This window comes from Perna viridis, chromosome 9 (genome assembly GCF_037379345.1).
Source record: "Perna viridis isolate PV_CMFRI_1.1 ecotype Kerala chromosome 9, ASM3737934v1, whole genome shotgun sequence".
NCBI lineage: Eukaryota > Metazoa > Mollusca > Bivalvia > Mytilida > Mytilidae > Perna > Perna viridis.
In genome coordinates, this window is record NC_142453.1 from 8,901,594 (window position 1) to 8,925,482 (window position 23,889).

Consider the following 23,889-nt stretch of genomic DNA (forward strand, 5'->3'; position numbering starts at 1 on the left):
ATATAGACTCATTTATCCTTGAAAAAAGATCTACACTCCCAGCCCCAGAACCAATATAATCAAAGTAAATGTATAAATAGAAAGTTGATGTGGATCCAATATGAAATCTTAATTCCACAATAGGGCATCCCAATTAAAGTGTCTGTCAGAATATAAAGTGGCTGGGATAAGTAGCTGGAAAAAAAAATTGCACTGAAAGATGTGGATGATCAGATAAACAGAGAGACACCATGATCACTACATACCTCCCACAAAGCAGGAAGTATACATAAAAATTGTGTCGTATTTGATTAGAAAAATATTGTAAATCTTGTTATAAATTATTCTATATGTACCAAGACATTTTCAGTGTCAGAAGTAGTGACTTACCAACAGCCCAGGTCCTTAGAATAAGTGTAGGATTTCTGAGTAGATATGGTTATGGTAGGAGCTCCTTCTCCTGTCACAAAAGCTCGGACAATTTGATCATCACCTGTCAATAACAAACAGTATTTTTTTAAAACTATGAAATGAGAGTTCAGACATGTTTCACATTCATATATTATGCTAAACAGAAAAATAAACACCAAGACAACAGAAACATCTTTAAATTTTCAAACCTTCGGAAGTTGACACAAAGGCAAATATATTTTACAAGAAGTTTTGACCATGATCAAATAATCAAATAAATTGGTCTCAATAAATGAAGCTTAACATTCCTAGTCCTTACACTTAAGGCTAAAACAAATTAATTAGTGGATTTTCATTCCCCCATCCCTTAAAAAAATAACAAAAAATTTTTAAAAAAATTGGAAGGGGAATTTCAAAATCAGATTTTATTTGCGTCAATTTTTAGTGCTTAGGTACTACATGTATAAAACACAAATCTTTCATTCCTTGGTGACAAAAATGATGTTTCTTCTCTGAAACTGATGTGGCTATGGATTTAGAACATACCCATACTTTAAATAGGTAAAATTAGGCAACAAATATCTGGTAAGAAATATAAATAAAATTTCCTTCCCCCTGCCCCATAATTTCTGTCAAGGTTGGATGAAAATCTACCACTTAAGTTTATTTGGCCTAATTAAGAATTTTCACATTACCTGACATGACAGTTGTTAGAGATTGGTTCTTTATCACAGCCTTATATTTCAGGATATTCCTGTAAAAAAACACACGAAATTGCAGGTGTTGTCATGTTTACAGCTAGATGAAAAGGACCAGTTCCAATTTCAATATAAATCTTAATAGACTACTAAGTAGTTTAAATAGCTCTCTAGGCAGAAATCTGCCCTACATTATACCAAAGATCACACAGGTGTTCTGAAGTAGTTAAGTAGGACACATTGGTATAATGTAGGGCAGATTTCTACCTAGAGAGCTATTCAAATTACTCACTAGACTACATAAATTAGTACTGAAATTGGAACTGGTCTATTTCAACTAGCTGTAATATACCCCACTCCTTCCATACAGTGAAAAATGAGAAAGTCACAAGAAACAGGAAGTTACAGCAAGTTGAAATGGACTGATAAACAATTTGTTCAGTTTTCTGCAGATAAGTTAATAATTTGTGAATTGTCTAAAAAAAATCTTTCAATTAAGCTATCAGTTATTAAATTTGTAAAAAAATATCAAAGATTCATTTTACTTTAATTTTATTGTTACACTGCAATAAAAAAAAATCTTAACATGAACACTGATACAGAAACGAAAAATAATACTTTAGTTTTGCTTTTCACAATATTTATGGCAGGTGGGACAAAAATTGTAATAAAGCATGTCGAAAGAAGACGAGAGGGGGTCATATCTGAGAGTCTTATTTAACTTACCAAACAAAAAGATAACCCTTCTGAGTAATAGCCATCAGATAATGCCGACAGCTGGTTAGACGGGAAACTGAGGAATTGAGAACTATGGTTGGAAGTACCTTTCTACCACTACCAGAGAATACATGTATAGAGGAATCTTCACAAGCTGCACATACTAAACATCTGAAATAACAAGAAATCTGTGAGCAATTGCCCAATAACAGAGATGATTTTATGAGGTCTACAAACAAAGTGGAAATTGGCAAAATCGGAAGTTACATACAGTAAAAAAAAAGAATCGTAACGGTAAAATACGGATTTGAAATAGCAGAATTCCGAATTCCACAAAAATGCAGGGAAAAATCATCTCTGCAATAATGATACTCCAACACCCTAACTTAATATTTGGTAAAAATATAAATGAAGTCTTCAAACAGGAAGTTGTCACATTGCCAAAAACTGAAATCATATCTCATGATATGCCACAACTTTAAACAACTCTTGTCAATATATCAAGTCCCATTGACAAGTTAACAAGAATATGTATTTGCTGAGTAAAATGTTATGGAAAAAAGATTGATTGATGGACAAGTGTAAAACTAATATATGCTCCATTAATAATGACTTGACAGGTCAATAGTCTTAGAAGTAATAGAGGATGCAGCAAAGCATGTTCAAAATTACAATATAATGATATGGGGAAAGCGAGTTATCTCCAATAAACAATGAATGTCTTCCATATAGTTTATACCTCGAATTACTGACATTAAAAATAGAATTGAATGCTTTTTCTGCATTACAAATAACATTTTGAATAGGACTTCATAGAAAGACTTGTGTTTTTTTCCACCATGATTCACCTACTGCCTGATTCTTTTAATGTTACTGGAGAATTGCATTTAATTTCCTGAGCTTTTAACCAACTTTCTTGACAGTTAATTGAGGACTTTTTTATTATTCAAGTGTACCAATGATTTAAAACTTAGCATAGTCAAGGACTGTCCCCAAACCTGAAGGGGAACTTGAATCCCTGATTAGGATTAATGGTTAATCATTAATCTGAAAACATTACCTTCACATTGCAGAAAGATACAGATGTAAAACTAATTTCACATATCTATTTTGTCCTACAATACTTACTTGGTCCCTGTTATAGCCAGTATCTTGGTAGTAAACACCTGTTCCCATAGTAAGGTACCAGCAGAAAGACACCTCAGTTTATGTAAGGTAGTTACTCCAATCTTAATGTCGTTTTCGACCTCTAGTGATACAGCATCATTACCACCAGGCTTGCCACTTATCTATACAAAGAAAAACATTGATGTGAGTCTATAGATTGATTGATTGATTGTAATTATACATCTGATGGCAAATATTTCATGCATTTCAGAATGTCGAACTTTAATCAAATACAAACAAACCCTGTTTTGTATTACATGTAGTACCCCACACTGAGCTGCATTTTTAAAGGTGCTAGCTCATGGAAGCAACATCCAGCATTTAAAGATTTTCACTCAGATCCAGTCAATTGTCACTTTGTTCTTACATAGATCTGTTTGCTACTTTTAGACCAACCATGTTTCAGTTGTATTTTATGAAGATGAATAATAAAATCTTGAACTTTATGCCGTTTTAACATGGGTATTATGAGAGACTTACGATCCCTAAAGCATAACTTGCAGTCAAATTTCAAAGAAACCATGAAATCGTAATGGTAAACACCTCTGCTTACATGATGTGTTTTACACAAATTTTTAAATTTTTGATAGAACTCAATCAAAATACCTTCACACTTTGTGAAAGCATTGAAAACATGAACTTAAAATGAAATTTGTGCAATTTTCCTTGTGAAATTCCCTACACATGATTTTGATGTAAAAGCTTTCAAAATGATGTAAAAAAAATAATTTGCTGTATTCATGTGAAAACTGTAACAAATTATAGAAATAAATCAAAGAAAAAAACTTGAACTAATGAATGAATAACAGTTCCAGAGAAATAATAGGACCTACAGAGACTTAGTCAAGGTTAAGCAATGACAAACAGCCCCCCCCCACCCGAAAAAAAAAATACAATAAAAAGAGTCCATTAGAAAATCTTGATGCATCTTGCTTCTCTACTATTTATAGTGAATAAATAAGTTAAATCAATCAACTGGATTGATTGATTGACCTTGGTTTAACGTCCTATGCCAGCCATTTCATGCATTTCAGAACGAGAACGACTGACCAATTATACAGATCTGCATTGTAATAGTCTGTCATACAGAGCAGAATCTTTAATGTGCTAGCTCACTGCCCGCATTCTGACCCCGACACCACCAAGGCGGTCTGTTAAATCCAGTTTAGAATAAGTATGGTGAATACATCAAAGAGACAACCACACCAGGATATGTCAGCCAAAGGCCATCCATGAGTCTTAAATGAATGACAAGGAAACACTCATACCACGGGGAAGGCTGCAGCTGGTGACAAAACATCATTATACACAGGTGCAGCGAAATAGTTGCCTCATTATACTAAAGTAACAAAAAAATCCTGCAGATGAAAACCAAACAAGACATACAGAAGCTAGAAATATATTGTAGCTATAAAGAGCACAAACTATGTGATAAAGATACAGACAGACTGACTTAGCAAACAAATATCTCCTCTAAAAAGCAGGACAACACAGACAGAAAGGCACCAAAGTATCTTTATGTCTTCTTGTACTCACAGTTTTATTAAACGATTTCTCAGCAGTTGGTACAGTAAGTTTGAGATCAGATGATGCTGCCACAATTTTAACTGTTTCTCTCTCCACTGGAGGCTACAAGTATAAAAATAGCATACCATACTACTCTATGAATAGGGGTTTTAAAAGTTAGTGTTCTTTATTTCTCGTGTCTTCAGATTTAATGCAATATTTAAATCATATGTAACACATATAAACTTCAATCTGGCAAGTTTTTATTTATTTTTTCACAATTCCCCAAACCTTGCAAATATAAGAAACTTACATTTTACCATCTTAAGAGGAGAAATAATTTTACCATCTCAAGAAGAGAAATAATTTTATCATCTCAAGAGGAGAAATAATTTTACCATCTCAAAAGGAGAACTAATTTACACCACGCCTTACTGTAAGAGAAGCTATGCTTAATATGTAAAAAAAAAATATGCTTCAAAAATGTTCTAAGCTTTCATTGGCTCATATGTGTGATGGAGGGGCAGTCGGTGTCACTTGTTATAAATTTACGATCTGTAGCAAGGTAGAGGCAAAGTGCCTGAGCACCTCAACCCAACCACACATTCAATTCTGAGAAGAGACCTTAGAAACAATACAACAGTTCATGATAGTTGAGGTAAGATTTTTAAAAATAAATTTAAGACCACAATACTACTATCACAGATTTTATATCCCCTTACCGGTGGCATGTGAATAGCAGGAGCAGTTTTCTCCTTCTTGGCTTTGCTGGCTTTACTCCCCTCATATTTTCTTTTAATTCCTGATGTTATTTTGAGTTTGTCCTTTGCTTTTTCTTTCTCCTTCACAGGTCTACAACAAAATATACAAAGAAACTACCCATAAATTAACTGTGGGTGTCACTTTTCGAGAACTTTGTGGATTCGTGAATTTGTTGATTTCACTAGAACAAGGTTCTCAATTAAAATCAAAATTTTGTTGGAAATATGAATTAATTGCTTAACTGAGCGACACAGACAATGAAAACTGGTACCTCTTCTTCTGTAATATCCTGCACATAGAGCAATGGTACTAAAACCCTTTCATACTAATTTTCTGAGCAGGCACAATGGTACTGGTACTTATAAAAAGTTGGTGCAACACTTTTTCATAAAAATTTGGTTGAATACTTTATGGTTTTTAAGAGAAGATGTAGCATTTACCTTGAGTAAGTAAAAACTGAGCCTGTCTATTAATTGGCTGGCTATGAAGATCTATTTGCCCACTATATTTTGTGAAGATAGAAACCAAAAATAAGTAACTAGGACAAATTTTGGCCTTTTAAATTTCCTTTTTTTCTTCTCCACATTACATGTATTATTGTACTCTACGTAAAGATAGATTTTCTTCAAACTTTGTAGGTAGGCCAAGGGCCAGCACATGTGCAGCAAGCTTTCCGAAAATGGCAATGTATCCGACAAAAGGCAGTTCTGTTAACTTTGTGTTTGAATAGAAATAGAAGATAATTATTTAGAAGTTCAGTTTTCTGTGTATACAATGTTGTTTTTAAACTGTATTAGTTCTTTGTTGCTTCTGTTTTCAAAAGGCTTGTTTATTCACTAGACTTATAAAGTCTTCCAGAAAAAAGTTTTGGTATCAGTATCATTAAACACTGGTTTTTGGACAGAATAGCAGCATTTAAAGATAGCTATAAATCTTTATTAAACATAAAACTTAATGGAAATTTAAAAATGAACTTTGTCTGCAATAATTCAAATTCTTCTTGACTGTATTTTTATATCCCATGGCAAATATTTCATGCATTGTAGGACTAGAACATTTGGTTAATTGAAGTGACTCTGTTTTGTACTAGACTAGTAAAAAACAATAATCTGTTCAACTTAGTAGCACTCCACATAAGAATCATGCAAAATGTGATCCATGGTCGGAAAGCCTACATATTTTTTGTATTTTTTTATTTTGTTTAAAATGTCAGAGTTAACAGAAAGTAACATGTGGTTTTTCATATAACCCATGTTCATTGGAGATAAAAATTATAAAGAATGCACTGTAGATTTCAAAATTAAGGGAGATAACTCTGTAAATGACCCTCAAATACAATAGAATCTATTGGATTTTCAATGTAAATTATCCCCTAAGAGCAGGCAGATATGAATGAATAATTACACATCTCACAATATAGACCCATAAAACAACTTAATTACAAAAATAAAAATATGTAGCCTTTTTTGGGGTGTATCACATTCTTCAGATTTTGCATGATTCTTACCAAGACAGCTACTTAATATAAAACAAATAATTCTCTAAATCAAATTTAAGAGGAAATACTTGCTAAATTCAAGTTCAGATTAAATTCTGCTAGTCGAAATTATTTCCACTTGCTAAAATTTGCTTGTGGAATTCTTCATGTATCATAAGAGTAATCAAGGGAATCATTGTTATAGCAGTAATCAAAGAGCAATCAAGGAAACCAAGGTTATAGCGGGAATCAAAGAGTAATCAAGGGAACCAAGGTTATAGCGGTAATCAAAGAGTAATCAAGGGAACCAAGGTTATAGCAGTAATCAAAGAGCAATCAAGGGAACCAAGGTTATAGCGGTAATCAAAGAGCAATCAAGGGAACCAAGGTTATAGCGGTAATCAAAGAGTAATCAAGGGAACCAAGGTTATAGCGGTAATCAAAGAGTAATCAAGGGAATCATTGTTATAGCGGTAATCAAAAGAATGTAATCCAGGGAACCAAGGTTATAGCGGTAACCAAAAGAATGTAATCCAGGGTACCAAGTTTATAGCGATAATCAAAAGAATGTAATCCAGGGACAAAGACCAGACATAGAAAACAGACATTCACAACAAAGAACATGAAGTAACTAAAATCATACAAACAAAGTAACAAAAGCAAATGAGCAACTCAGACTCCACTAAAAACTGGGAGCATGAACCAGGTGCACCGGTAGGGTAGTTAAGTTCAGAAATAACCTAAGAAACTTAAGAGTAAATTGTCAGTACCTGCTTAATTTAGCTAGTGGTAAAATTTCTTAAATTCAATCCCTGAGTCCAACACACTTAGCTGGATTTGAATGTGTTACATGTAGCTCACAGAAGCAACAGCCCACTCCGACACACTATTTACACTCAGGACCAACTAGCCATAATTTTGTTTCCTATACATGCTTTGCAGAGAAGCAGTGATAATACAGTGGTTTATTGACATAATGGCAGCTTTTTTTAATTTGAGAACAGCTATAAGCTTTTTAATTAACATACAATGTAATAATGAGTGTATATCAAAAGACCCACTTCATCTGCATTAACTTCATATTATTTTCATACCTTTCTGGAGTAGGTAGACTTGTTTTTGGTTTATCAGATTTTTCTTTCTGTTTTTCAGAATTCTTTTCCTTCGGTGTGGAACTTGGTTTTGGAACAAGAGCTGCCATTGGCTGAAATAGAAAGATTCACTACATGTACAAATAAAACACCGAACTTGGTTTTGGAACAAGAGCTTCCATTGGCTGAAATAGAAAGATTCACTACATTTACAAATAATACGCCGAACTTGGTTTTGGAACAAGAGCTGCCATTGGCTGAAATAGAAAGATTCACTACATTTACAAATAAAACACCGAACTTGGTTTTGGAACAAGAGCTGCCATTGGCTGAAATAGAAAGATTCACTACATTTACAAATAAAACACCGAACTCGGTTTTGGAACAAGAGCTGCCATTGACTGAGACAGAAAGATTTACTAGATGCAAATACAAACAAATTTACTTTCTTCCCCTTAATGTTTCTAATTTCAAAGTGTACTTTTTAAAAAATGTTAAATTTATTTTAAATGAACCTAATTTTTGTGGTCTGTAGTAGTACTTGGGAAGACCAGACAATCTAAATTTCCTTAAATAAAGAGTTCTAACAAGTAACAAGTAAACAAGTTCAGTCAAATATTCTTGGATTTATTCACATTGTTATTCACTCATATATGTATATATTTTGTTAATGAAGCCAAGACAAATCGGAATCTGATATGAGGTATTTCAAGAATTTTTCAACAAACTCAGGACAAGAATTTGATCAGAATATTTCCAGGTTGGTGGTTTTGAGTCCAGGTCAGTTGGTAACAGGAAACAAACATATATATATAATTTACATATATAATTATAAAATGCTTCCTTACAGTTATACTTGGACTAATCAGAGCCTTGGGTGTTGATGCAGCATCAGATTCTGATGAACTTGGTTTCTTCTCAGACTGAGCTGGCTTAGGAGTAGATACGGTGGTAGCTGGTTGAGGCGGAGACGAGAGGCTATGTGATAATGACGATTTGGACTGAGATTGAGGAGAAATGAATCCAGGTCCTGTGATAATGTCTTGCTTCTCCACTACAATCTTACTGGCTTCCTTTGTGGTTTCGAACATGATGTCACCTGATTGGTTAGATTTGGCAGAGAATGGGAGAGGAACATCACTGTAAAAGAAAGATAAATTCCATTAAAATTAAAGTAAAGTTTGTCAAAAAGGAATGCTTGCTTTCCTTAATGGAAAATTACTGGTGTCATACGATATTTTGACACCCCCCCCCTTCCGGGCGAAATATTGATCTCGGGTTTAAAATATCAAAGCAAAATTTTGACCCCCCTGTATGATATTTTAACCCCCATCCTGCAATAAGTTAACCCCCTTTTATATTTTAACCCCTTGCTGCAATAAATTAACCCCCTGCTATGATATTTTAACCCCCCTGATGCAATACCGTAACTTCCTGCTGTGATATTTTAACCCCCCAGCTGTGATAAATTAACCCCCCTGTTACAATATTTTCATCCCTGCTGAGATTTTTTAACCCCAGCTGCCATAAATTAACCCCCACTGTTATGACATTTTAACCCTTCTACTGCGATATTTTAATCCCCTCCTGCAATAAATTAACCCCCATTGTTATGACATTTTAACCTCTCTACTGCGATATTTTAACCCCCTCCTGTGATAAATTAACCCCTGTTATATTTTAAACCCTTGCTGCGATAAATTACCCCCCCCCCCCACCCCGTTCTGATATTTTAGCTGTGATATATTAACCCCCCTGTAGTGGGGTTAAAATATCATAAGAGGGGTTATGTTAAAATAACCTGGGGGTCAATATTTCATACGATATATTGACCCCAGGGTTAACATATCATATGATATTTCAACCCCGAGGTCAATATTTCATGGAGGTCAAAATATCATGTGACACCAGCATTTGAACTAGCATGCTTGAGCGGTCAAGAGATTGACATTTACCTCACATGCCTGATTAGTGTAATTGATAAATTAGGTGATTGTTTACACAAAATTTTGAAACCTGTTGTGAGTTGTAATTAGGTTGGAGTAATAAAATTGTTACTTTCGCCACTTGAACCAATGTAAGAGCTGTAAGCCCAACATTGTAATTTTAAAGATTTCAAGTGACGAAATGAGACCAGATCGTTTTCGTTATTCTGAAGTCTTTCGTCATTGGCGAAAATGACAAGTGCTAGAAAAATCACTGAATATCTAAGCATTCCTCCTAAATAAAGCTGAGAAATCTGTTTTGAATATTTCAATATACATCACCTAAAAATCATTTAAAAGTCATACAGTAATCAGGAAGTAGAGAAGTGAGGAACTTGAAAAGGGGAAGCACAGTACACGTCACCATGCAAAAACAATATACCAAATGTAAGTATTCCCGCCAATAGAAGCTGAGAAATCTACAGAAAAGTGTTACAGAAGGACATACGAGGTGATTGCAATATTGCTCCACTTTACTGAGCGGAAGCATAACTGACTTACCAAACACTAACATCTAACTGTGGAGCCAGAAATATAGGTGTGATTCTCCTTCTTCCATCCTTTGTTTTCGTCTCTATTTGCTTTTCTGTTGGCTTTAAATAAAAATATCAGTTAACATATATGTACAAAGACAGGACAGTAAACAAATATCTTTATATCATGAACTGATAACCCATTTTTTAAAATTTCTATAGATAACTCATTTTTTTTATTTCTGTCCAAGTGGGATAGTAAGATTATAAAAACTGTTTAGATTTTTTAAGAAACTGTACAATATAAAAGTGAAAGTAGTATTAAGTTTATATTCAAAATACACTCAGGTCATTTCCATGACAACAATTGAGGTAGGGATATATTTTATTTACCTTTAAACTGCCTTAACAAGTGATGAGGTTGTTTTTCACATTTTTCATAGATAAAAAAAAATTGGCATCTAATAGGACATTAAATGATACCCCTCCACGTTCAAAAAAATGTTTGGCAGTAAAGTTGGCAATAACTTTTTTTGTAAAGAATCCAATCAAAATAAAATTTGAATTGATGCTTAAATAGTTGGTATATTGCTTTTGCATGATGACTTGTATTGTGTCTACCCTACCAAAATTTACAGGAATGGTTGAGTGGGGGTATTTTTAGCATGATGTAACGTGCAGCATTTTGTTTTTCCTATTATTCTTTATTCATTATATATCCTACGTAATTTCTGTACGTTTTATTTCTTTCTTTGTATCGTTTCAGTGTTGTTTTGCCCCATTGTTTCTGCCATTTTTCCTTGGCACCATGGGAATTATGAGATGTGAGACAATAGAAGCATTCTGTCACCAAATTAAGAAAGATTTTGTTCCAGCTAGAAAATGATTGAAAAGCTATTTAAATTTGTATCTTATGATACTCAATAACTATACAAAGTTTAAAAAAGATCCTTTAAAACCCTCTCAAGTTTTATTCTGGAAACCGTTAGGGGCAGATAGATGGATGGTCGGACGGATACACAGCTTTTCAGAGGGTATTACAATAAACCCTCACCACTTGGTGTTGCAGTGCAATAAAAAGAAATATATTTTTTACTAAAAAACATGCGATGTAAAATAGTAGACGATAAGCTACAGATAGTGTAACTCACCTTAAAAGGAGTGCCAGGGGTACTGGTACTGCCATTTGTCAAACGGCTACCGTCTGCTGAAGTTTCAAACAAACTTCGGCTACTAGCATCCATTTTCTCTGGTGTCTTCTGCACAATTTGTTGGATCTTCTGCTGTTGTTGAAGTTTCAACATGGCTGCTGATTCAATAATCTGGGTGGCTGGATTTGATGTCTTGTTGATGGGTAAACACTTTCCATAGATTTTCTCCAGAAACATTTGCTGTGAGAGTAAAAACAAAATTTAAAGGAGTAGCCATTATTTCAAAGTCAAAAAAAGGAGTTGTTCGTCCTTCATATTATAAGTTAAAACATATAATAGAAATTTAAGATTATATTTCTTCATGCAGGCCATATCTATAATAGATATTGACCTGAAAAACCTAAAGAAATTCAGTATGACTGTTGTTTTGTTGCATGAATAGAGCACAGACTAGAAACAGACGTCAAACCTCACAATAAATTGAACCACCCTAAGACAAAATACAATAGATATAGGTCAAAACAAATATCTATCCAAGAACCCAATCCAACGCCAGAAATCTACTACTTTGTAATGTTTATCTTATTCAACTTTTGTTTGGTTTGATTCATTGTGTGGTAGGATGTCTGTTTGCAGTCTGTGCATTTCATGGAACAACCCACTAGTCATACTGAATTTTTAAAAGTTGTAAATACTTTTGATTTAAAAAGTTAAAAAACTGTATAAAGAACTATACTTCTGTGGTCTTATATAACATTGGATAAATATGTTATCACAGCACCTTTAAAATGTACTTGAGAGTTTATCTATGTCTTTTCTGAGTAAATATTCATGCAGATATTGATTAAGATAACTGAACATCTAAATATTGATACATGTTGATAGTGACAGTGAAAACAGAAAAAATAAACACCTGTTTGAATAGATATGACAAACCCTGCCCCACTAATATCAATTTAAGAATATCTTACCACATCTGTCCTTGACAGGGGTGTTCCTATTTCTTTCAGGGTAAAATCGATAAAAGCCACTGTACCATCATGTGAACAAGCCATTAGTTCCATACCATTTTTACTCCTACAAAAAAACCAATTAATGTGAACATACATGTACATGTACGTTACTGATGGCAATTCCAGTTCCTCTTCCCTTTTTCAGCAACTATTCAATTTGATTCGTCAAGGCAATTTGTGAAGTATATATTTCACTCAAAATTTCTATTATTTAAGAATTGGCTGTGATAAAAATTTTGTCTATTGAAAAATAACATTAATTTTCCATGTGCATATTGTTTATTGCGTGAAGTGGAAACATGGAAAATTTATGTTATTTTTCAATAGACAAAATTTTTATCATGTCCAATTCCTAGAAATTAATTTTAAAACATATTTTTATCTTTAAATATGAGAAAAGTAGCTCTGAATTTAACTGAATAGGGGTGTGTAAATATTTTTTTTATCCACTGAGATATAACAAAATTATTTTAACCAATCAGATTACAGTATTTATCTCAAATTAATTTATATTAGAATAGAGACAATAATTCTAGGAATGATTTCCAGAACCAATTTAAACATGCATTCATGCATGGATCTATTGAGATTCAGTTCAATAGTTCTTTCATCATACCTCCTTAAAATACAGGATATGACTCATCTTTATGAAGCCACATGCCACATTCCAAATCAATCTAAGATTTAAGTGATGAAATTTTGGATGGACAGAGGGTCAAAGTGGTTCTAATACACATTCATTAACTCAGTGTTAAGCAACAGTAAAAGTTTATTGTCTTGATTGTAAAAATCAAAGATTTCATACAACTTTGATCAAAGAAGGACTTTAACATATGATTCCATCCCAATCCCTTAAAAATCTTTGCCCTTCCTACATTCCTCAACATGTGACATTACACCCTAGAATCAAGCTTTAGCCAAATTACATGTCTTACCAAGTGATATCTAGAATTGACTTATCAAACAGATCTTTCGTAACAACTAATGGTCTCTTCAAGGCTGTCAGCTACAAAACAAATCAAGTTAAATTGAATTCTTTTCTTCAAATATGAAAGCATCACAGATTACAAGGAATTGTTTTTAATATAGGACTCATTCCAATCAAATTCTTGTTTTTAGCTCTCTTCAAATTTGTGCTCCCTTTATTTTCCAATCTGACATTACCACTCTAACTCTTCTTGAAAATTTGATTTTATTTTGAGGTGAGAAAGAATGGTCAGAATTTTTTAAATCATATATTATCATGTACAACAAATGTAACTTTGTCATCATGTCATGACAAGTGTATAAAGGTCATTTCTTCATCTACCTGATTTGAAAATGTATAGGTCAGTCTCAGTAAGAATCAGGCAGTGGATGAAACATGGTCGGATATACAAAGTACCCATGACTTTGGAAATTAATTTGACTATTTGTACTATCAGAATCAAGGAATAAAGATTTCATTGAAATGCCCTACAAATGAACATTTAAAGGGCAAATAACTCAGTCTAAAGCCCCAGGTCTCACTAACCACTTCCGGGTCAAATGGCCACTCCCCTATGTAGTACCAAAAACACACTGAACCTAGACATATGCATTGTAAGTGCATTATTTGTGTGTATTATGATTAAAAGTAGTCAAAATAAAGCTGAGAATGTGTACTTTGAAATCATATATGTAATTAATTACAAAAGTGTATGAATATTGTTTACACGTGTGAGTAATTTGCCTCCATGCTGTCAATTAGCAGAACAGGTAAAAATGTGGATTTTCAGTATTATTTATTCAAGTAAATTTTGTGAAGAATTTCTACAATCATAGTACCATTATCATAATGATTTTGGAAGCCTTATTTTCCAAGCTTTGCAATGGTATGCAACTTTAAGATGTCATTTGTCCTGGGAAATAACAGTGAAACTTTGAAAATTACTTTTTAACATGTAAAGTAATGGAAACGTTAGAAGTGGTTAGTGAGACCTCATTTTTCTAACATGCTTGTGAAAATTTTCCTAACATATCCAGTGATGCAGAGATCAATTACCAATTATTCCAAATAGAGAAGGTAGATTTTTGCCACGCATGTTTCAGATTTTTCTATTATGCCTGATTCTTACAAAAGATTTGTACACAATTATTCTACTACAATGGTCAAAACTACACTAAGAGACTTATTAAACTGGGTTATGCTATTTGATTAAGTATAAGTGTTTGTAAGAATCAGGCAAATTGGGAAAAATCAGAAACATTCATGTCAGAACCCCACCAATCTGATCATGAAATACCATTTAAGGATGCTTTCTCCATTAGCAAATAACATTATTTGATCTCTGGATTTGTTCAGAAATTTTTCAATAGAATGTTAGAAAAATAAGATTTTTGACAGCCCTTGAAATGTTCATTTTCAGTGCATTTCAATGAAATTATAACTCAATGCACCAACATGGTATGGAAAATATTGTCTTTTTTACTTGATTCAGATGGCGCAAATAGTCAAATTACGCTATCAAAATTTTTTTTTTTCATATTATTCATGGTTTAGTTAAGACAAGTTTTGGGATTTTTTAGGGTTTATTTAAGACTATTTTCCCTCAATTATACTTATTTCACTGCATTTGTTCAAGTCACCAAGCATAAAGTGGTCGTTTAGTGACAATTTGCAGATTCCTTCCTATTTCTCTTCCTGTGTGTGAACATGTATGTTTGTTTGTTTGTTTGTTGGGGTTTAACGTCCGAGCAGAAATATTTCAGCTATATTCAGACGACGTGCACTTGTATGAGCTTCTAAGAAACAGGTTCACCAATTGTTACAAAACTAGAACAAGTTGAGTATCAACATTTTCAAAATTGCTGCCAACAAAGAAAAACTTAAAGGTTGTCAAAAGACACATGCACATGATGTGACTTCATCCCACATTTCTTTTAGATTTTAATTGTTTGAATCATACATTGGTTTCGAAGTTTTTAGTATAAACTTTTTTAATTTACACAAAGTAAGTGTGACTCATAATAGAAAGAGTTGAGCTAATACTAGAGCTGCTTTCTCCATTGGTGATGCAAGTAATAACTCTATGGTAAGTAAAAAATGTAAAGCAATACAAACGTTGTAACTGATGTGTTTTAGAATAGAAACTTACCCAAACAGACAATGATCTGTCTTTACTTCCAATTGCACAACAGGTATACTGAGGTTGCTGGACAAAAAACAAAATAAATATTTATAAATCATGAAATTATATCAATTGTATCAAATTTATAGTAGATTTTTTTTTTAAATCACTGTGTTCTTATTATTGTTTAAAATACATAATAGGTTTTAACCCTCTCAAAGTTTTCTCAAGGTGAGAGATTTGCCAAGGTGTTTTTTTTTTTTGCCACGTTTGATGTTTTAAAAGGACATAACTCTTGAAATCAGTGATATGCATGAATCATATTCAATTTCACCAAAACCTATCAAGCTTTCATTTGAAACAGTATGAAATAGTCCAAGTTACTTTGACGCTTACATGAGATTGATGTAAAATGTGTGAAAACAAACGTACCAATCATTTGTAAGGGCTGTGTCCCTTACCCTAGATCTAACACTCTAAATCCAATTACACTGCGACTATAACATTCCCTCCCATGAATGATGACACATAATAGTCTTCACTGGTTTGAGGTCGATTAGTTTTGACAAGTAATATAGTATAAGCCAAAAATTTAAATAAGAATAGCACAATTTTGAATGTAGCTAAATCTCCCACTTTGATACAAGCAAGTAAAAAAGAGATTGTTGGATTTTTAAAATAAAATATTGAGAGGCTCCCACTAAAACTGACTTAACACCTATGGTTTAAACAATATTTCTTATCTAGGTAATTTATCATAAGCAATTTGCTTTAGTTTTAAATATAAGCACTTTATAGCTATCCATTATTTTTTATTTGTATTGGGTCATGTACATCTCCATGCATGAGAAATACTTGCAACTACTTCACACTGAACTACTAAATGAACTTTGACATGTGACTTTTGTACTGAAAGGGTTCTTACTTGCTCTGTTCCTCTTGTTCTGCTAGCAAATATATTAGGGTTGAATCTCTGAAAACATAAAAAAAAAAACCTTTTGAAGATTCTATTAACTACAAAAAAATGTGGTAGATCAAGTTTTCATAAAAAGCAGGGGAATCTAATATTGCATAAACAAAATTTTACCTTTTAACCTTAAACGATCAAGTACTTTCAACTCACTGTCTCAGAACCAGAAAAGTTAATACTATTACATTCAAATTTAAATGGTGAAAAAAGGCCATAGTAAAGCATTTCATTCAATGTACACTATTACACAAAATTGACCTCTTACTAATTTTCGTGGTGTTCTATTTTTTGTAGTAATAATAATACCAGTGAAATTGAATTTTAACACTATATGACGCTATTTTTTTTAAAACCGAGAAAAATGATGCCTGCCAATATGTTCAGATTCTGAAAAAAGAACATATTCGCAGGTATCATTTTTCTTGGTTTAAAAAAAAACTACCTGCAAAAATGTTCCCTTATTAGAATCTGCAAAAATCAGCAACCACGAAAATTAATACGTTTACAGTATACATAATTCAATGCAATAACCATAATTTACAAAGATTTGATTATGTTGTTCAGTGACCAAAATAATACTAAAGTGATGAATACAAGGATCACTATCCATCCGTTGCCATTTTTGGAAGCTTCAGAAGAAATCTCAAAGATATTCCTCCAATCCTCCTTCTTAAATCTTAACTTTCAAGCATTCTGATTGGTGGAAATTTGAGCTGAGGCAAGATAAACAAAAAATCTCAAGTTTACGACTTTTTATGAATCTGGGCTATGGTCTCCTAAAATCGAAGATTTGAGGAAAATTGCAAGGATTTAATACAATTATTAAAAACCCAAGAAAGACTTACAACAGCTGTGATAGCTTTACGATGACCAACAAAATCCAGTGTTGCCTTCCAGCCATCACGTTCAATAATCTGAGCAGTAGGTCCTGAGTTATTCATTGCGTGAGCGGATACAATGTAAGCGCCATCTGGTGACCAGTTCAAACGTAATACATGTGTTGTTCCTCCACACTGTAAAGATAAAAAACACATTCATATACAATAGATTTGAAATCATCGTGAAAGCCTCTAAGATGGAGACTTACATTTGTTAAACAAACATGCACTTACAGGGATATTTCTTTCCATTATTATTAAAAATCAAGCAAGAAATATATACTTTTATGGACAATTATCATATCAGTCTATGAAATTTTACATTTAAATTTTATTAATCATGATCAGGGATACAAATGGCTAGTGTAAAAAAATGTTCAGCTTAGGCAGGTGTTCAGATTAGACAAGTGTTCTGTTTAAGCAGGTGTTCAGTTTAAGCAAGTGTTTAGCTTAGACAAATGTTCAATTTAGGCAGGTGTTCAGATTAGACAAGTGTTCTGTTTAAGCAGGTGTTAAGGAAGTCTTTAGCTTAGACAAATGTTCAGTTTTGGCAGGTGTACTATTTAGACAGGTATTCAGTTTAGGAAAGTTTTCAGTTTAGGCAGGTCTTAGGAATTCAGTTTACAAAGGTTGTTTTAAGATATATTAAAACTGATTTAAAGGAACTACAGTTGTATGTGAGAAAAAGGCCTTATCAAATTTAGGGCTTGTTTAGTTTTACTGATTACCTCCTGAAACGGTTTAGTAATAGATTTTTCTTCCTGCCAGTCTCTTGTTCTCCAAATCCTGACACTTTTGTCATCAGCCTTGAAAAAAAGAATTGATCAGACCATAAACTATCAAAAACATATTTCACTTTCTGCCTGGTAATAATCACAGCTATTTCACTTTCTGCCTGGTAATAATCACAGCAGGGATCAAATATCTCAGGCATTTTAAAAAAAAAATTTTATTTTTTTAAAGAAAAGGAAATTTACAATCCATACAACAACTTAACCATTTGATTTTGGAGTTTTGAAATAGTCCCTAAAATGTATTCAATCTTTTCAAATTTTTTTTTAACTTATGTATAGTCATTTTATTTTCCTAAGAGGTTACAAACCATTTCACATTTTTAGGTTCCAATAAAAATAATGTGTAAACTGATTCTTCTTCAAGAAAATCTTAATTCTATTAATTCATCACTCTCTATGGTAAAATTTAGATTAAAAAATGCTCAACAAAGCTCACATGTTGAAACAGAGGACAATCATATATTTAGAACAATTCACAATCCTATGATGATGAATATAGCTCCCCCTCAAATTTTCTAGCCCCCAACAAACAGGCCTACGACTGACCAATCACGTCTTGGACCTTACCTGTGATGCCAAGTATTTGCCAACAGGGTCCCATGTGACCCCTTTCACTAATCCACTATGACCCCTCAAAATTGCTATTTGTTCTGCAATGGAAAGAGAAAAAACAAATTTTTCAAGGCAAATGAAGGAGCATTAACGACATTTTACTTTTCAGTTTATTGGATACAATTCATTGGTATTCAAACAGTACACACGTTCTTTTGATTTGACATTGAAATTGAAGGAAAAGACCACCTATGCATTAAGTTATGTTTTAACAAAAAATCAAACCTATAGTAACAAAAATATATAATGCAAAACATACCTTCGTTAAATGCACAAGGCTTCATATAATTCAAATTTTTTAAAATGCATGTAAATAACCATCTTGCATAACTCTCCTATCTGGAGGTATCAATAGTTTTGATCATCCTCAGGTTTATTGATTTTTACCAATAGCTTCCATTTAGCTAGTGACGTCACTAAGTCAAAAGTAGCCATTAGATTTTCCTCGGAAACACCAGTCTTCCAGCTGCAAATCACCTCTTCGGCAATGATTATTGACATTTCTTTTTCATATTGTGCCTCAATCTTTTTTTCAGTGTTTTGGCTGGATAAAATTAGGAGCAAGACCCAAATATGCACTTTCTTTGGACATCAATCCCAATTACCTATCTACTTTCACTTTAAAAACCAACTTAGTGATGTCACAGCTCAATCAAACATGGTAGCATCCATAAGGGCAGAAAATTCAAATTCCCTTATTTCAAAATTGCAATTTTAGTAAAAAAAAAGGAAATTATTTTTTTTTCAATCAGATTTCCATGAACATTTGATGGATTATATTTTATGACTTTCACAGCAACAGTCTTTCCGAAGGTTCTTTGGACTGTTATATACCACCAGTAAAAATGTGGCAGGACCTGAAGTCCAGAAAATTTCCAATATCAGTCATTATTGATTCAGGTCAAAATGGACGGTAAAACTTGGTTCGATCCTGAAAATAGTAAGTTACACAGGACCGAATGTCCTGAAAAAAAAACCGAACCTTTGGAAAGACTGCAGTAACACAGTCTCATCCTTTAAAGTATATTTATTTGTTTAAAAGAAGTTTGTTGTTAATTTTTGTTTTCATTAACTTCAATAGGTCCATTTAGTTCTGTCACCTTCTCAGCTGAGAAAATTAAAACACTGATCCTCTGCCATGGTCATGTGACTAGAATCTAACCTTCGAATCAAGTCACCAAAATGCTATAAATAAGTCAAGAAATAGCTGACTTACAAACATTTGAATGACTGGAGGTGTAATTACAACTTAATAATGAAAAAATGTACTTTTAATCTTGCTTTGTGATCATCAAAGTCAAAAAAAAATAATAACTCATAGTCTCCAGAAATTGAAAATTCAATCAATTTTTTTTTAAATAGATCATTGAAACATTACTAATTTTCAACCTTAATAAATAAAAAATCTGCATTAACTGAACCAAAAAAAAAGATTTTGTTTCGACAGGCTTCACCGTACCTGTAGTTACCATTTACAATACAACGACAGGGCTTCATATTTCATCCCTTATAATTATCAAAACTTGTAGGAAGCAAACAATTTCTCATTCGCAACTTCTAACAAACAAATCATACATAGACTCAACTGCAAAAATATAAAAAAATCTTCCAAATTCAGCTTCTTGAACTTCTAACAATTTAAACACATTTGAACAGTCCTTATTAAGGTATACCTGTAATATTATACACTCATCTACATGGTCCCCTAACAATATTAAAAAAATGCAGATTACAAGTGTCACTTGATAACTTCCCCTGATTAGATCTGAAATAGTCCTTGAACAATTTTATTCTTACCAGGAAACTTTTCAGCATTCCATACCACAATAGTATTATCAACACTACAAGTAGCTATCCAACTATCATTAGGTGACCAGGCTAAGTCTAACACATCTGTAAAAGCAAAATATAGTTTTATTTTAACAGTATATGTAAGGCATGTACATGTTATTTGACTGAGAACAAGGCATTAACAAAATAAGTCAGAAGAGGTTTAAAGAAAATTAATTTGAGATAAATACTGTAATCTCATTGGTTAAAATAATTTTCTTATACCTCAATGGATAAAAAATATTGACAAGCCCCTATTCAGTTCAATTCAGAGCTACATTTCTCATGTTTAAAGATAAAAATATGTTTTAAAATTAATTTATAATATTATAATTTATAATTTTTTTAAAATGAAAAAATTTTGTCGATTGAAAAATGACATGAATTTTCCATGTGCACTTCACGCAATACACAGATATGCAAATGGAAAATTCATGTCACTTTTTATAAACAAATTTTTTATCATTGCCAATTCTAAATATGACCATAAGTTTGCTAACAAAGTTTCTCTATAATTTGGTTGTATAAATACTTCTAGCTAGACATTTTGTGATATCGTATCAAGGAAGTCGCAATGTAATATAAACTATAGTGATATGAAGAATGATTGTTGTGCGATTACCATATTCTTCTGTGCATTACGAGCATTCCTGTATACTGTGTACCTCCTTCTTGGCAAATGAGATCAATGAAAACAATTAGTTTCTGTGTAAAATGCATTATTAGAAGTGAGGAAAAATCACCAGCAGAAGACCACATTAAGTTGAAAGGATTGTGGTAAATTTCTTTCATCATATCTTTTAAATAGAAGTATTTTTTATGTTTCCCTGAGTTTGTAAGCCATTTATTGATTTAAATACAGCAATGTATTGGATCCATTCAACGATTCAGCTAAAATGTTTACATTTCTTGTTATATGCAAATCAGGTATTTCACTAAAACAATTACGTCATGTCAGACCATTATAAAAAAGATGTTTAAATTTGCGAAGCTTGTGTATTGATATTTGACATCTGGAAATCGTTCATCAAGTGGATTAAAGGATTTGTGACAATTGTTTTCACCTTTTAAACAGATCTTATTTGATAATTAAATGACAATGGGCCCAAAGACAGGTTGGCACTCCCGTTATTGTGTATTTAACCCTCCAACGCACACAGAAGGACGGTGTGTTGAGTTAAAAATAAGAAACTAGTCATCGTTTTTTGTACCAACTATGAAATGAAAGAGAACAGCATTGATGGACAAAACAACTAATAAATTGCAGTAAAACTTTATTTCACATAAACTGTTCTCAAAAATATAAAATGGATCAATGTTATCTTTTGTTGACAACTTGGGGTCTTATTCCCCCAAAAATATGTCTCCAGAGAAAAATCAAGAAACTCATTGTTATGTTGTATAAGGCACACCCCCCTTCTGGAACAAAGAAAAAGTAAAAAAAAAGTGTGCAGTATACACGGAAGAATACAGTATAATGCATAGTTGATAAATCTGATTGGTTGAAAGCAAATTTTCCTACTTAGTTCTCCTGTAAAAACTGGTGACGTAATAGACGGTGGATCCCTTAAATTTCCATCTTGACAAACCCAAATATAAGTACTTTTATATTAGTATTAGTTTATAACAATTTTATTTGCCTAACTAGAACAAATGGAATATGACACAAGTTAGTCAATCCCATTTGTTCTAATTGAGCAAAATAAAATTATACATCCCTTTCAAGTCAAGTTTTATTTTTTTAATGATATCATGATTTTTCACTATGTTTTCATGTAAAAATGACAACTTATGCCAAGGTTAAGTGCAAACAATGACTTTAAAAAGTAAATAGCTACCTCCTGAGTGACCCCTGAGAGTAGCTGATGGTCTCCATTGTTCAACATTCTTAGTGTTGGATCCAAAAACCTGAGATGTTCCACCATATCTGAAAATACAAAACAAATACCCCACTGAAAAGCACCTTTTTTTTTCAGAGATGAAACTTATCGTCAAGACCTACTTGACCTTATGGGAAAAATTCACACAGAACCAACAAAAATGGTTGCTGTGCAGGACTTAGTGGCTGGCAATATTTTAGTCTGCACAAGTCCTCCAAAATTAAAATCTTGGTCAATCCTAAGTGTATTTTGTATAGAAAAATGGAATTTTAGGAAGACTATTGGTGGATTTTACGGTCATAAGAAATGTTTTAATTTTACTTTAATCATTTCCCTTAATTCATAGTGTATATCTTTCTAACAAAAACCTAAAGCAGGAACAAATGTCGCCAATCAAATATATAGAAGATTTTACTTTGAATGTAGTAATAATTTTGATTTCATATTTATGTTAGTCAAAAACTTTATTGTGGATATTTATACCTGATTTGCCATATCATGATGAGTTTATCATCTCCGCCTGAAGCCAGATATTTTCCATTATAAGACCATCGGACACAGTTTACACACGCTGAAATAAGTAATTCAAGTAAAACAATAAGGATTAAATATACTTCTGATTCATAATTTCGTCTAAAAAAATTAATTCACACATTACACATAATTCAAGCAATAAAATGCAACTTGTATGTATAATCTGTGTTTGATTGAAAATCCCTTGGTAATTCTGAGGAAAAGACCACCTTTGCAATAAGTTAGGCTCTTATGATAAATCATACCTAAGTAAACAACAATAAAAAAACCTTTAATGCAAAATGTACTTTAGTAAAATGCGCAAGCTATGCAAAATCTGAAATCTTTGATATATATAAGGATAAACATCTTGAAGAACTCTCCAATCTGAAGGAAAATCATAAGCAGACATTGATTTTTACCGATAGGTTCTGATTGGCTTGTGACGTCACTAAGTCAGTTTGGTGCTGATACTACAAGTACTGCACTTATAATGTGTAAACAAAGAATATTTCGTAAATATTTCTATGATCCTGTTTATCCAATCACCAAACCATGCTGTTTTGTCAAGCTTATGACTGCACAAATGATAAGAGAGATATATTCAAAACGTTTTTTACAAGCAACACAAACACTAATCAGATTTTCCTCAGACATAATAGCTATCTAGCAGCAAATCCCGCAGTGCGTCAAGTTTGTATGACATTTGCTTATACATTGATTTTCCAACCCTTATTTTAGGTCCAAATTTCAGCCCCATTCCCAATGGGCTCTAAAAATCCCAATTGTCAATAGACATCCAGTCGCCTCGAGATCGCGATCGTGCTGTTGTTTTTTTCTTCTGTATCATACTTTATTTACATTTGGACCGTCTTTCGGGGTGTTGCGTTAGT

At 32.6% G+C, this 23,889-nt stretch overlaps 1 protein-coding gene across 2 annotated transcripts in view; it reads right to left on the reverse strand.

Annotated features, from left to right (window-relative positions):
* The window catches only part of LOC148606575 (protein HIRA-like), a 37,321-nt gene that overhangs the window by 6,998 nt on the left and 6,434 nt on the right, over nucleotides 1-23,889 (reverse strand). For both annotated transcript variants that reach the window (XM_088544631.1, XM_088544632.1), the window contains exons 4-23: nucleotides 22,967-23,054; nucleotides 22,442-22,530; nucleotides 20,571-20,666; nucleotides 18,729-18,811; nucleotides 18,096-18,173; nucleotides 17,335-17,502; nucleotides 16,445-16,492; nucleotides 15,547-15,603; nucleotides 13,366-13,436; nucleotides 12,389-12,494; nucleotides 11,418-11,657; nucleotides 10,295-10,386; nucleotides 8,657-8,948; nucleotides 7,812-7,921; nucleotides 5,201-5,330; nucleotides 4,509-4,601; nucleotides 2,934-3,094; nucleotides 1,815-1,976; nucleotides 1,086-1,144; nucleotides 370-472 (exon numbers count right to left, since the gene is read on the reverse strand). In XM_088544631.1, the coding sequence (XP_088400757.1) occupies nucleotides 370-472; nucleotides 1,086-1,144; nucleotides 1,815-1,976; nucleotides 2,934-3,094; nucleotides 4,509-4,601; nucleotides 5,201-5,330; nucleotides 7,812-7,921; nucleotides 8,657-8,948; nucleotides 10,295-10,386; nucleotides 11,418-11,657; nucleotides 12,389-12,494; nucleotides 13,366-13,436; nucleotides 15,547-15,603; nucleotides 16,445-16,492; nucleotides 17,335-17,502; nucleotides 18,096-18,173; nucleotides 18,729-18,811; nucleotides 20,571-20,666; nucleotides 22,442-22,530; nucleotides 22,967-23,054 (2,326 nt within the window). The remainder of the gene's footprint in view (nucleotides 1-369; nucleotides 473-1,085; nucleotides 1,145-1,814; nucleotides 1,977-2,933; nucleotides 3,095-4,508; nucleotides 4,602-5,200; nucleotides 5,331-7,811; nucleotides 7,922-8,656; nucleotides 8,949-10,294; nucleotides 10,387-11,417; nucleotides 11,658-12,388; nucleotides 12,495-13,365; nucleotides 13,437-15,546; nucleotides 15,604-16,444; nucleotides 16,493-17,334; nucleotides 17,503-18,095; nucleotides 18,174-18,728; nucleotides 18,812-20,570; nucleotides 20,667-22,441; nucleotides 22,531-22,966; nucleotides 23,055-23,889) is intronic.